Raw genomic sequence first — 15,529 nt, forward strand, 5'->3', positions numbered from 1 at the left:
GTTTCTGTTGATAAGTCTGCAGTCATTCTATATTCCCCGCATGTACCTCTTTTTCGGTCTGCCTTTCACATTTTCTCTTTATCACTGGTTTTCAGCAATGAGATCATTATGTACATTGATCTTTTTTGTTTTTAAATGTTTCTTCTTCTTGGGGTTTGTTGAGATTCTTTGATCTATGGGTTTATAGTTTTCATTGAATTTGCAAATATTTCAGCCACTATTTCTTCAAATATTTTTTCTGCTTCCCCCACTTTGGCTTGATAGTGTGCCATAGGTCAATATGAGCAGATCACAGTCCTGTTCTGCTTATAATCCAATGTCTGAAAACAGCTGTTATAGATATCTTGCCCAAGTTCTGGTTGTTTATGATAAGACGGTAAATCCAGTACCAGTTAGACCTTTGTTGCAGAGGTAGAAGTCTCTCTGTCTCTCTCACTATTTGGTTGCTTTTAAAAAGTTCACTGTTTTACTCTTTTTCCTCTCCATGTTTGTTTGATTAGTTTATATTGCTAAGTCTTCAAGTTCACTGATCTTTTCTTTTGCAGTTCCTAATCTGCTGTTAAGCCCATCCAGTGAATTTCTGAAGTTCCATTTAGTTCTTTTTAAAAGTATACATCTTGTTTTCTCTTTATTCTGTTCATATTGTCCTTTAAATCCTTGAGCATACTTATGATAACTTTAAAATTCTTGGTATGGTCATTATCTGTGTCCCTTCTGTTTTTTAAAAAAAATTATTATTCTTTTCTTTAATCAGCTCACTTTTCTTTTATGGGTCGCATTTCCTTGTTTTTTTGTATGCCTAGTACTTTTTTATTAGACACTGGACATTGTGAGTATTATGTTATTCAGTGTCCAGATTTTGTTGACTTCCTTTAAAGAGTGTGGATTATTCCCTTCCCCCCCCCTTTCCTTTATTTTTACTAACAGTTAAGTTACATGCATATTCACTTGATCCTTTGGGGACTTTTTATATTTAATTTTGTTAAAATGGGCCTCAAGGAGCTTAATCTATGGTCATTTTAACCCTACTAGTAAGCCATGACCCTAACGGGGTCTCTCCACTCAGTCTGGTTAGCACTCAAATTTCTCTTGGTCCTGTGTAAGCTCTGGTATTGTTAATCTTACAGCTCACAGACAGTTCTCCGCCCTGCTACGTGAAGTCTCATCCTACACATTCTCAGCTTAGTATTCAGCAACAGACCCAAGGAGGCACCTATGCAGTTTGCCTGAACTCCTTGTCTTCATAGTTCTTTCCTCTCTGACACCCTGTCTTACAAATTCCAAACACCTCAGACTTCTTGAACTCATATTTCATATGTCCCCTCAACTCAGAGTCTGCTAAACTCTGCCTGGGCTCTTCCTTACTGTGCTGTAGCCTCAAAAGTGCCTCCAGGAAGAAAGCTGAGGAAATTACAGGACTCCTCTGTGTGCAGTCTCCTTTCCTCTTCTCTTAGGGGTCACAGTTGTGTTTTATCTATAGTGCAATGTCTGACAACAGTAGAAGTCTCTCTTTCTCTCTTATTAATTTTGTTGTTTAAATTGTCTCAGATTTTGTCAGTGGGCACCCCATCTAGGTGGCATTTTTTTCTTTATGTTCTTCTGATATGTCCCCCAAATTTTTTAAGCATACTTTCTGATACAATTGGATATTCCAAGCTCACCTTGTACTTTCCTTGCCCCAGACAGAGAATCAGAATGTTCTCCAGGAAGAACTGGCATCTTTTTTTTTTTAATTTCCTTTTTTATAATTAATTTATTTTTATTATTTATTTATGTATTTTTGGCTGCGTTAGGTCTTTGTTGCTGTATATGGGCTTTCTCTAGTTGTGGCGAGCAGGGGCTACTCTTCGTTGTGGTGTGCAGGCTTCTCATTGTGGTGGCTTCTCTTGTTGCAGAGCATGGGCTCTAGGCACATGGGCTTTGGTAGTTGTGGCTCACAGGCTCTAGAGCGCAGGCTCAGTAGTTGTGGCACACGGGCTCAGTTGCTCCGCGGCATGTGGGTTCTTCCCGGACCAGGGCCTGAACCCGTGTCCCCTGCATTGGCTGGCGGATTCTTAACCACTGGACCACCAGGGAAGTCCTAATCTGGCATCTTTTAGTAAAGAATTACATTTAGAGACCAGATGTGACCATTCAGTTTGCTAACTGCTACTGATGCATTAGGGCTTCTAGATTCTTGGAAGTGTTTTGGGCAGTTCAATTTTAAGTTAGGAGTTCCTGTTAGGATCTGAAGTAGCTGTAGCTGTTTGGAAACTATGAATTAAAACAAATAAATTGTAGAGCTCCTTTCTAAGGCTCCTTTCTCCCCCTCACGCTGGGGAGAAACTGCAAAACTAGGACAGTGGAAGTAAGTTAAAAAGAAGATCGAGTAAAAGTGGCAGAGGGCAGCAAAAAGTACAAGTACATATTTTTATTACCTTGCTTTAACAAGGAAGGAGGGAGCTCTAGAGCTATGAAACTAAAAATGCTACCCTGAGACACCCCATGCAGGCAAAATACCAAGTTCCTTATAAGGGGATAAAAATCAGATTGTTTTCAGACTTTTTTAAGAGCAATGCTTTATGCCAGAAAACAATTAGATAATTAAGATAGTCTGGGAAAGAAATTATGAGCCAAAAATGTCATATCCATCCAAACAAACTTTAAAGTATAAAAGCCACAGAGAAACTGCTGTAATGATCCTGTGAACCTTTCATGGAAATCTGGTAGACAACAAGCTTTAGACAACCAGAATTATTGAAGAAACAACAACATAAGGGTTGGTAGCTTGATTAAATATGTATCTACCCAAAGAATGGAGAATAAACGATGATTATAAAGGGGAAAGTACAGTACATAATGGCTGCTTGCATTGCCAATATAGATACAGATCAAGCAACAAAAAACGGTCAGAATGAGGAAAGCATATGCAAAGCAGAATGAGCTCGCTGATTACCTTATATGTGTTGGGAATAAAAAGATATTACTTCAAGTCAGATGATGGGAGAGGGAGAGGTAAGGAGGAAGAAGAAATGACTAGATAATTTTAATATTACTCATAGTAGGAACAAAAAAAAAGGGATGAGAAACACAGAGTATTATATAAAGGTACAGAGATAACCAGTAGAATAAAGATACAAATCTTCCTAAAAAGAGAGCTCAAATAAAATAGACTACATAGTGAAAGGCTTTTTATATAAAATACCTGTACATGGGTAAAATAGAAAAACATGACCAAACTGGGACTAAAGATAACAATCACATCAATAAATATAAAGTTTCACATTGGCTACAAAATAGAAAAACATGACAAAACTGAGACTAAAGATATCGATCTAATCAATAAATATATCTTCACACTGGCTACAAAGTTCAACACTATTTGTAAAACAAAGAGATTCAGAAAGATAAAAGAATAAAAAGATGGACAAAGATTTATCAGGCAAATGCAAAGAAAAGAAGGCAGGAATTGCAATTCTGAAATGTGACAAGGTAGATTTATGGGAGGAAATCATAAATAAGTAGTCAGATTTTAAAACAAAATATTTTATACCATGTTAAGGAGTCTAGACTTGCAGTCAACGGGACTTTTTGAAGGATAAACTACAAATGGAAAAGAATCAGATGTGCACTTTAAAGATGGACTAGACTGAGGTGACACTGGAGTCAGGGGATACAGTTAGAATGGGGCAACGGGCCACACACTGCTTGAGTACCTACTCTAGACCAAGTGGTTTACATTTATGTTCTCACTTTAATTCTAATAATGATATCAGGTGAGCCTTATGATTCCCATTTTATACATGGAGATTCTGAAGCTTAGGAAGATTAAGTAACCTGCCCAAGTAAACCAACTAGTAAAACACCAGAATCAAGATTTTGAAGTCAGTTTTACTTAGCTCTTTGCAACTACATAATGCTATTTGTTGTTGTTGTGGTTGTTTTTTAAAATCCAAGTAAGAAAGAGTGAGGGTCTATGGTAGTTCAGAGAGATAGGTATTTAAGAAGCATAATTAGGAAGGTTTGGTGATGAACTGGACATTGTGTGAGATTAAATAACAAGAAAAAGAAATCAAGAATTCCAGAGGCCTTATAAAAGCTAGTATCCACAATTACAAATTACTGAATTTATGAATTACAAATATACTGAAAAGTAAAACAAACCAGAATGTCCTTTTATTCCCTTTTATTGTTTACTGCTTTTATTCTTCCCCAGACCTACGCTAGTTAAACCAAGCATACATGATTTGTTATGTGTTAAAAAAAACAATGAAAGGCCAAAACTATCATTACAACAACAATCAGGTCCTATGAAAACTATTAAGACTAGAAGAGATACACCAACATCTAGATAAAAATTCAAAGCGGATTACCACAAAGGTGGCACTGTATGCTTCCTCCTTTTTCCCTTTGGGGAAGAGGCAGATTTTAAAATTAGTAGTATCCTAATAATTAATAAAAAATATTTGTTCTCAGTGTACAGGCATTGAGAGCAAAATAGTCTTCTTACTGCATAGGCTTTAGAAATTGACTTATAGGAAAAACATCTAGTTAGCAACATGTACATTTATATTCTTAAAATTGTAAAGTCTAATGACTTTTATAAAAGTCAAAATATAGAATCTTCTAGTTTTTCTATTTTTAAAATATAACACTTGAAAGTCCTCTGAAAATTTTTCTCTTTATCCAATTTTTGTTTCATTCCAATGTCCCAACTTAGTCTCCACAATTTCATATGAGATACTCTAGTGAATTATTTCTAGACATTTGATTAGTTAAATAAAGATATTTTGGCTGCATTTCTTTTATTCCATCTCATACTTACATGGAATAGTTCTCAAATAGAGATTATCTCTAATCACTTGCTGCAGTTTGTGGTCAACTGATCCTTTCTGAAACTGAAGACTCAGGTAATGTCGCAAATCTTTATTAATGACTTTGCCTACAAAAAAAACACACAAGACAAAACACATAACTGTTAGATCTCCAGTTAAATATCAATGCTAGTTAATGAATACCCTTAAACCATTTAGCCATAAATAGGAAAAAGAAATCAGAATATTTTATCCAAAACAAGATAACTGTACCAAACTATTATAGGTACTATAATTAAAATACACAACTTTAATACACAACGTAGGCATAATTTTACATGGAAGGAGAGGGAGGACGTATAAGTCACAGAACATGACAAATATCCAATGACTTTAAATACGATCTATACCCTGGTAAGTGCCAAATTCTTATCACGTCTCTAACCCTGACCGATCTCCACCAGGCTCCAAACTCATCAAACTCTCTATATATTGCAGATATATTTGGAAGTCAAATAAGCACCTCAAATTTCAGATGACCAAAACAGAACTCTTAATTCTATCCTCTCCCATTATTTTCTTCTCCTCTCGTTCTTCCTGTCTTGGAAAATTACCACCACCAATCCAATCGAACAAACCCCAAACCTAGAAGTCATCCTCAATTTCTCCTTTTTACTTCTATCCCTCAACGCAATTTATTAGCAACTTCTGTCAGTTCTACCTCCAAAACATATACCATAACTGCCCACTTCCCTCGACTTCCACTGCCACCATCTAAGCTAAGCCACCATCATTTCTCACCTGGAATTCTGTAACAGCCCTCTAATCGGTTTCCCTGCATCCATTCTTGGCTCCTTCCTGCTCCCACCATTCACAAAGAAGCCAGAATGAGATTTTTAAACATAAATCAGATAATCACTATTCTGTTTAGAGCCACAAATGACTTCTTGCTGCTCTTGGAATATAATTCAAACTTCTAAACAGGCCTACATGTTTCAGCTCTGGCTATCTCTGACCCAAACTCACTCACCCTTCACCCTCTCAAACTACGTTCCACCCACACTGGACATCTTTATCCTCTCTAACAGGCCAAATGGGTCCTACGCAAAACCTTCTGCCTATCACTAGATTGAACAGGCATTTTCTGTCCACTTGCTTGACTCCTAGATACAATGTGAATAAATAGGAGTGAAAGGTTGTTTTTTCTTATTTGTGGGGAAAATGGGAGATTAAAAAGAGGGATATTAGGGGTCTCAAAGAAATATTAAGCAGAAAAATAGAGGACTGCAGAAATCTGATTGCAGTGAATTTATAATAAGGGTTGAGCTTAAAATGAACATCAAAGCAATCCAAACACTTTCCATGAGACAAGATTTCAGATAATTAGAAAAGAGCAATGCTAAATCAAAATAGATTATCTTATTGAATAAGAAATGAATAGTTGATTAAAATATACTCTTTATTTTATTTGAAACAGCATAGTTATGACCAGATTAGATAAATCAAAGGTTACTACAGATCAGTTCATTCTTTTAACTATTATTCTGTAACACAGCATTTCTAATCCCTTCTTTTGGTCTTTTCTCACATATATAAATAAACATAACCTATATGAGAGAGTATTAAAATAAGCAGGAAATCAGAGAGCTTCTAAAGTTTAGAGATAACATTCATATCCTAAACTAATAAACATAAACCAAAAAGTCCCTGTTTTGCATTGTCAAAAATAGATGCTGAGGAAGGGGAGAAACTTGTGATCAAAGAAGAAAACCTGAAAGATATTTACAGGAATAACACAGAACAATGTGTGGTCCTAGAGGCTGCTTCTGCCAGGCACTTCGGGGCCCCACCAACCCAACTCCAATTTAAATGGAATCATATTATTTCATTTTTTATTTATATTATGGAACTTGTTCATTGCTGGGTAGAAGAAAAACCCAATTCATAATTAATACTGTACAGTCTCATTGCTTAGTGAACAAAATCATACCCAATGAGTTCATTACGTATTTTAAAAATCAGATAAGGAGTGTTTCAAATGCACTGTAATAATCAGTATACAAAAGCTTTTGTGGACTGTTACATAGGTGCTTGAAAGTATTAAGTGATGCTTGCAGAAGTTTGGTTAGGGTTTTTGACTAGACAGAGAATGCATCATTTTTTTCTATTTGAAATAAGCTATGTAGCCTCCATAAAAACCTGCTATCCAATGTATTTTCAAAAACAGTTTTAATCTGGATAAAGGCTAATCCCTGTTTTATTAAAGAAGACAATCTAAATCAACACTTTTTAAATTCAAGGTTTGTCAAATTTTTTAATTTGAAGCTTTACTATAAAATATGGCATAACTCACAGAGATAACTATACAATGCTAAAAACCCACACTGGATTTTAATCTATAAAAAGAACAAGACAAAGCCATAATAAAAATCATAGATCACAAATTACCACATGAGGGGGACTCTTTTAAGGGAAAATGAAGGTAAACAACTCAATTCCTGTTTCAAGGGCCCACAAGACCTTAAGACAGAGAATCATTAAAGCGGAAAGAATTAGATTTAAAGAATAACACCTAGATTTATCAGGACGGGAATTGCACTCTATCTTCACCCTCAACTTCTATGGGGATTCTGGATGCAATGCTGAGATGAACAGTTGCAAAGAAGAGGGTGAAGTACAATTTCATAAATGGGATATTTAAAGTGTGCAACTATTCAAAGAAATCATCACACTTTTCTGAGGCTGGGGACAAAATATTACAAATATCAATGAAATGTCAACTATAAAAGATTAACAAATTATATGGATTGGCATTCTTTAAGATTAATAATAATTAATGACAGAATATATTGGATATAGCAGTCATCATGGACTTCCTTGCTTCAAGAAACCAAAAACAACTTTCGTAAGGGGACAGAATATTATGCTTTCCACTTCAATGTGGTTCCAGGGAATTTATTAAAAAAAAAAAAAAAAAGTACAAATATCCTGAATAGGGAGATGGCTGTGGAATTACCAGAAGGCCAACAGAAACATTAGCTCACAGAGACACCACTGAGATTATCTATATTATTGAATTGTATATGAACTTCCAGCTTTTGTTTAAGGAGAGTTTCACAGAAACTTGACATTTCAAGAGTATGAAAACATCTACTTGGGGTTAATGCAGTTGTTAAACAAATAAGAAAAAAGATTCTTCATAATTGCATTCTTACCCAGCCAGCCTTTGCTTTTAAGTGTTAAGATTATTCTTTGACTTTTAAGTGATTTATAAATCGAGTTGATCTATGAAACTTAAAAAGAGATCTGTAAATCTTACATACACAGCTCAGGAGGGGAAAAGTCTATAACTGAAATCTCAATCATATGAATAAATCCAGGCACTCAAGTTTCAATATATAAATCCTCAGTCAAAAGAACTCATAACTCAAATTCATGCTTTCTGAGTGTATGCCAATTAATATTCACTACCATTTCTCTTTAAGGAATCAGTATATAGAATCACTGGTTATTATTTAGGTAAACATTGTGGCATGCTGGCATAGGTGTGGTCATGCAAGCAGCTGTAAACCAACCCAATTGCCAACATTTCATTGTCTTTTCTGTAAGGGTAGTCTAGGAGACTTTGTCAACCACTTGCCAAAGTCAAGATATGACATGTCTTTACTACTGTCTAATCCAGTAGTAATTATACAATTGAAAAGAAGAAAAACATAAGGTCAGTTTGGCATGTCTTGTTCTTATACATTCACGTTGATTCATGGAGACCACCCCTTTCTTTTCTAAACACTTTCAATATTTTATTAGTTTTATCTTTTACAATCTCTTCCAATGTTGTCGCAGTTTAAACTTAGGGAAGTGGATTTGCGTTTTTCTCAATCTATGCCTTTTTGGAAACTGCGACATTTGTCTTGCCTCAGTCTCCTGGTACTTCCCACATTCTCCACGATTTCACAAAGAATATCGACAATAACCCTGAGATCATACCTGAGAGTCCCTTTAACTCCTGGGGGGCAATTCAGCTGAGTCTTGAAAACTTAATTTCATTTAAAGTGAATAATACTCTTATGATCTCATCTTTTTAAAATTTAATTTCCCTCATTTGAGGTTGTTTGTTTTATCTTTTACTGTTGGAAAAGTAATTCTTCCAGTTCAAGACTATGGAAGCAAAGTAAGAATGGTACAGAACTGATTTCTGCCTGTAAACTGCTACCAATAACGTCTTCTCACAGTAAGTCTACGTCTTCCTTCTCACTGCTCTTGCTTCAAACACAACCTTAAAAGCTCTTTGAGCTCTATGAAGTATCTAAACTCCTTCTGAGCTTTGGCCGATAGTAAAGGAAATTCTTCAATGTTTATTTTTTACAGTCTACTTAGCACTGTACAAATGTGACTGCGTTCCATCCAATTATCAATCACATACATCTTTTAAAAATCCTGAGCTGCTCAGAACATTCTTTGTACCCATAAGAATTTCGTCACATAACTTTTCTTTTAGAAATCTCTAGTCTTGGAACCACACCTATAGATGTCATAAACTTAAAAAAAAAAAATCTGTTTTCCTCAAAGGCAAAGTACGGGCATAATCACGTCCCACTTTTCTTCCTTACTATGATGACTGTAAATAGCCTGGTGAAGTTCCCCAGCAAACTGTTCAATCTAACTAGTTCAACACAACTGATGTTACTAACTAGTCATTTCCCATTAGACATAGACTCAGAAGAGTATTGCATTTTATTGCTTCCTCTACATCCTGAGCTCCATGAAACTAGTGAAAAAGATATACATAAGCTTAACTCCAAACTGGCTCCTTGGTTCAAGGCAGGAGTTCCCTAAGACAAAATAAACCAAACTGCAGTCCACTTGTTTGTGAAACTGTAAATGGTATTTGAACAAGGCTTTTCTAGATAATCAGTATCTACACATTTCAAAGTAAAATATATTCTGTGGCACAAAAGTTATTTAAAATATCTTATACAGTTGTTAAACATAAAAGTTTGTCAGCTATCTTAGGACCAAGGTCATGGTTTGTTTTTACAGATTTAGTGCCAGGATCTAGCACACAGAACAAATGAGTCAGCTTAATTTTGTATCTTTAATTGTTCATTTCACCCTCTACATCATCTAATGCAGGAAATTTTAGAATGCTCACTTAACTGATACAGTATTCTTTGTATATACAAAACTATATATATATATATATTTTTTTTTTTTTTTTTTTTTTTGCGGTACGCGGGCCTCTCACTGTTGTGGCCTCTCCCGTTGCGGAGCACAGGCTCCGGACACGCAGGCTCAGCGGCCATGGCTCACGGGCTCAGCCACTCCACGGCATGTGGGATCTTCCCGGACCGGGACACGAACCCGTGTCCCCTGCATCGGTAGGCAGACTCTCAACCACTGCGCCACCAGGGAAGCCCTATATAAAACTTTATTTTAAACTGTTTCTTAAACGATGAAATTAACTTTATTTGGACTCTGTCAAAATGCTACAGTAAATTCTTCATTGACACAGCAAGCTCTACGTCTTTAAAAGTAAGTTTTAATTACAGCTTTTATGCCAATTCCTCAAATTCTGTTCATCAGAACACTGATGACTAGGACTGCTATTTTATAATAATAATTATTATATTGTACATATATGCTATATGTTTTCACTCATTTCTCATGGAAAGCTTTAAGGTAGATATTATTATTCCCATTTTATAGGTAAGGAGCTGAGGTACAGAGAGGTTAAGTAACTTGGCCAAGGTTGTATCACTGAAAGTAGCAGACCTGGGATCTGAACCCAGTTAATCTGGCTCCAGAACCTGCACTATAAGCACTGTGCTAGAATACCTCCCTCCCTTCTTCCCTCCTTCCCTCCCTCCTTTCCATGAATTTCTTCTCTTGCTTAAGCTTACAAGAAAACAAGCTTAGAACACCATCTTTCATAAGAGCCCACCCTTCTATGAAAGTTACGTCTATCGTGTAAAAAAAGATTTACTGAGTCCTGAATAGTAGGCTCTTGCGGGTAAAGCAGTGAATGAGAGTGCACCCAACTGAACTAAAAGTCTCACAGGGAAGAGGAACACTGAGAAAGAAATTTCAAACTCGAGAGCATTATGAAAGAGAAGCACAGAGCACTGTGGGAATCTATAATCTGGATCCTAAGTCTAGGGAGTCTAGGAAGCTGTCAGTGAGTAATCACACTGGAGCTGAAACCTGAAGGATAAATAGAAGCCAACTAGACAAAAAAAAAAAGTGGGGGGATTGGTAGAGGGAGTGGTACATGCGAAGGCACTTACTTGAGGTGGGAAAGAACACAGTGCTGACAGGAACTGAGAGAAATCCAGTATAGCTGGTTCTTAGGAAGTGAGGAAGAGTTCACACAAGCTGAGACAAGAGTTCCAAGGGCCAGTGGGTTGAGTAGAACCTTGTGACAATAATTTAAAAGAACTTCAACTAACTCAGGTATGACACCAAGGACCTTCATAATTGCTATAAGCTAGCAACTATGGATATATTCTTACTGGTCACATCTATATTTCATATTTGTGTTCAAATGCCACCTTGTTATTTCTATTCAGTCTTTTATCTGTAAGAGGATTTTCAAGGTGTAAGAGGATATTCAAGGTTATAAACTTAGACAACCCCTATCAACATAACTCTTTAAGTGTTCCACTCTCATTATAGGCAAGTGGAACCTAATGAATTTTTTAAATAATTTATATAACTAAATTCTTATTCTGTCCCAAATTTGAAAAGCACTAAATCTTCTGGAATCTCTTGAGCCACTTAGTGTTTAAAACTGGCCAGTTTTCAGTATTCTTCTGAGTTACAGTGTGAAGAAACACAGACTGAAGCGATCAAGCGGTGTTGCTGTCTTCCGCAGAATCCTGCTGCCACCTCACCAGTCAGGAGAAAGTCTCCTACTAACAGAGGTCACGTTCTTTTTTTTTTTTTCCCCTCAGGCTTTTAAGATATTATTGACATAAAATATACACATAAGTTTAAGCTATGCATGCAATGATTTGATACATGTATATATTGTTAAACGATTACCATAGTTAAGGTCAGTTTGTAACCCCATCCTTTCACATAATTACCATTTTATGTATGTGTGGAGATAGCACTTAAGATCTACTCTAACATCTTTCATGTATATAATCTGGTATGACAGTCATCACGCTGTACATTAAAACCCCAGAACTCATCCACCTTAGAGCTGTATGTTTGTACCCTTTGACCAACATCTCCCCATTTCCCCCACACCTAGCCCCTGAAGAAAATGCACCATTCTGCTCTTTATTTCTATGAGAATATGAGTTTCTATTTCTATCTCTATTACATTCCACATGTAAATGAGAAGATACAGTATTTGTCTTTGTCTGCTGGAGGTCACATTCCTTGTCTCTATTACAAATTAGGGAGTAGTACATATTAAAATGAGTGTCCATTCTCCACTGATTCCTGGAAGCAGCTATCATAAACACATTGGTCAGATTTCATCTACTGCCCTGGGTCCTACATCACTGGCAGTTTAAGGCCAAGTCTGCTGCTGCACATCTGGTCCTTTCCCAGCACACCCTAGAAATGTTTTCTCCCTCCCTCCTTTCTCTCCGTCCTTTCGTCCTTCCCTCCCTTCCTTGATTATTATTTTTAATGCATTTACCATCAGAAGAACTGGAAGCATAGCTAAAGTAAGAACTCTTTGGTTTAGGTAATCTGAAAAATCCCTGAACTACACCAAACTAAATATACCCATCCCTAAAAGCCTAACACTGTTTACTACATGTAGAATTCAATATTAATGCAGCATTGAAATTGCTTCATTATATTCAAATTATGTGCAAACAAAACCCATTATCATGCTGTATACTTTTTTTTGAAAGTTTTTTATGGTTTTTATTTGCTTAAATAAAGCAAGTATTTCTGTGTAGAATGTATTTGCAAGTAACAATCATTTCTCTAAAAAAACCTGATGCATGGCCAGGAATCCAAGTTATAAATATTATAAAAAGTTGGTGGCCCAGAGAATGCTGTTGTATCTATATCTGTTCTTACTTCTGAGGCAACTACCCCAGTCCTGCTAACACCCTGCCCTACCCTCTAACCTCCACACCCAACTCTTTCCCCTGCTGGTTTCAGTTTTGTGTCTACTCCACCTGGAGACCCACAGTGTTGTATACACATAAATACCGTTAGGGCAAAAGGCCTGCACATTGACCACCTGTTCACCTGCTCTTTGAAGCCAACACCCAGGCAGAACTCTGAAGTCCACATTAAGGAACTTCTGTTTTCATCTCTCCTCCCCGCTCGTTATTACTACAAACAATGGGGTACGTGTTGGCCTCCCTCACTGGATCTTAAGCCTGTGTGAAGCCACGAACTATGTTTCGTTCATCTCTGTATCTACCCTCCAAAATACCTAGCACAGCTCTGAGTAAACACTCTCTTAAACACACCAAAATGATACTTGATAATGTGATTGCTATACTGACAGTTTTAAATGGAATTCATCTCCGACAAACACGTTTACTATAATCCTCACAGAAATCCCTTCATTAACCAGCACTGTTAAAAGTAAGTTTTGATTATAACAATGTGGTCAAACGCTCATAAGGTATTTTAAGTGAAAAGAGCAGGTCACAAAACAGAATATTCAGTGTGACCCCCAAATTGTAATATACCTGAGGATATGCAAATATTTTAAATGTAAGGGTCATACATAAACTCATACTTAAACATTAGCAATACTTAAAACATTATTGCAGGTATAATTATTGGGTGATTTAAAAAAACTTTTATCTTCATGGTTTTTGTATTTTCAAATTTTCTACAGTGATCATCTATTACTATAATGAGAAAAAACTTTTAAAAACTAGAAACCACATTTTCAAAAACTTTGCCCTTCAAAGGTCATTCGTGGAAAAGGAAGCCTGACCCAGTGGAGCATTATGACAAAAAACTTGCAAAAGTTCTATGTAAAAGCTGATACTATTTGTCTAGGTTTTCCTTTAATCATTTGTTTTTGATAAGTAGTATTTTCCCCATACTGAGGTTAAATTCCAACCATTTTGCTTTTAACTGAAACTCTCAATTGATAAATAAGCTATAGAATATTCAAATCTACATTTGAAAAGTAAGATGAAAATCACAATTCTAGAAAAGACACAACAAAATCACCACAATTTTCCCTTTAAAAGTCATGCATCAGAAAGAGCAAAGTAAGATGAACCTTCCTAGCAGAAAACAGTAGAAAAAATAAGAAATCATCAAAAGTGGGTCTTTTTCTTTTCAAAGCTTTTATTTGATGGGATCATGTAGATTTAGTTCTTAAAAACAGTTTTTCTAAAATGCTATCCTGAGTCTATTTACAATTTTTTCTTTGTGGCACTCACATCAGGAATCATTAGCAAACCTGTCAGAATGCCAGATAACCAGTGCTGGATGGCACACGGAAATCTGAATCATAGTATTAATGCTTCATCCTTTTGACAAGAGGGTACAAAGCCCTCTATTGTGCCTTGTCATTTTCCCTGAAAACAGAAAACTGGGTTTTCTGCAAATCAAAGTTATATGCTTCAGCAGAATGTCCAGGACTTGAGGTAGAAGATCTGTTACTGATATTTCATTGTAGCAGCTAATAAAAAGATAGCTGAAAGGGAATACAGATGTGCTTGATTAGAAGTCTGAGTGGAAAAAAAAATGACTATTACAGAATTCAGACTGCATTTTAAGATGCATCATTATGTAAACAATCTCAACTTCTAGGTTCAGGCAGTAGGCTGATATAATTAACCACTATTAAAAAAGGAATTTAATAGCTTCTTTTTCTCTGATATCTTTTAAAAATAGAAATTTATCCCAAGCCTTAGAAATTTTCCAAAGTAGATAGTTTAAAGGTCCTAAAAACTATATTACACATCAAAACTGATCTGACTCCAGGGAGAGTCAACATTCGTTAAAAAATAATTTGTTATTTCCCATCTTCATTTCTAATCTCTGTGTTTCATCAGGAACATATTTAAAAGGATTTCTTTATCATCCTTACAAAAAATGTCAAAATTTCAAAGAAACATTTTTAGAGATAAATGGCCATTTCTATGTATATCCCCCTATTCAGAGTCCTCCACTAAAAACCATCCCCCCCCCCCACTCACCTCAACTATAAGTCTGAGTGAATCAGGACGTTTCAGAAAATGTCAACGTAAATGAAAGTGTCAGAAGATCTCCAGTCTCCCATTTCCCATTAAAGGGTCTTAACAAACAAAAGAATACCAGCAAAAAAGAAAAAAAAAAGAGGGAGGGCAGGAAAGAAAGAGGGATGGGAGGGAGGAAGGGTGAGATGGAAGGAAGGAAGGAAGGAAGGAAGGAAGGGAGGGAGGGAGGGAGGGAGGGAGGGAGGGAGGGTAGGAAGAAGGAAGGAATCTGTACCCCTAAACTAAACCAATAGCAAGGAAAGAATCTATTTCAAAAGACAATGGGAATTTCTATAAATTCCAATATCAATTAGTGAGAACTAAGAAACTGCAAAGTAAGAACCACAATCAAGGGTACCAAATGGCCTTACTAGCTTGATAGTCTGAATTTAGGTTTAAGAACTGAAAGGGAGTCTTCTGGGCAACATGACAATATAAGTCACTTTTACAAAAGGCTCTCTAATACAGAACAAAATGAGGAGAAATAATCAAAAATAGAAGGAAAAAAAGAGTTAATCTCTGTCCATCAAATATCAACTCCAAAGAATACAAAAC

General features: G+C 36.0%; 1 protein-coding gene across 5 annotated transcripts in view; it reads right to left on the reverse strand.

Moving 5' to 3' along the window:
* The window catches only part of MAGI3 (membrane associated guanylate kinase, WW and PDZ domain containing 3), a 277,553-nt gene that overhangs the window by 109,509 nt on the left and 152,515 nt on the right, over positions 1 to 15,529 (reverse strand). For all 5 annotated transcript variants that reach the window (XM_004263197.4, XM_033435686.2, XM_049709931.1 and 2 more), the window contains one exon: positions 4,805 to 4,921. In XM_004263197.4, the coding sequence (XP_004263245.1) occupies positions 4,805 to 4,921 (117 nt within the window). Of the gene's footprint in view, positions 1 to 4,804; positions 4,922 to 15,529 lie in introns of those variants that run through there.

Source organism: Orcinus orca, chromosome 1 (genome assembly GCF_937001465.1).
Source record: "Orcinus orca chromosome 1, mOrcOrc1.1, whole genome shotgun sequence".
NCBI classification, from domain to species: domain Eukaryota; kingdom Metazoa; phylum Chordata; class Mammalia; order Artiodactyla; family Delphinidae; genus Orcinus; species Orcinus orca.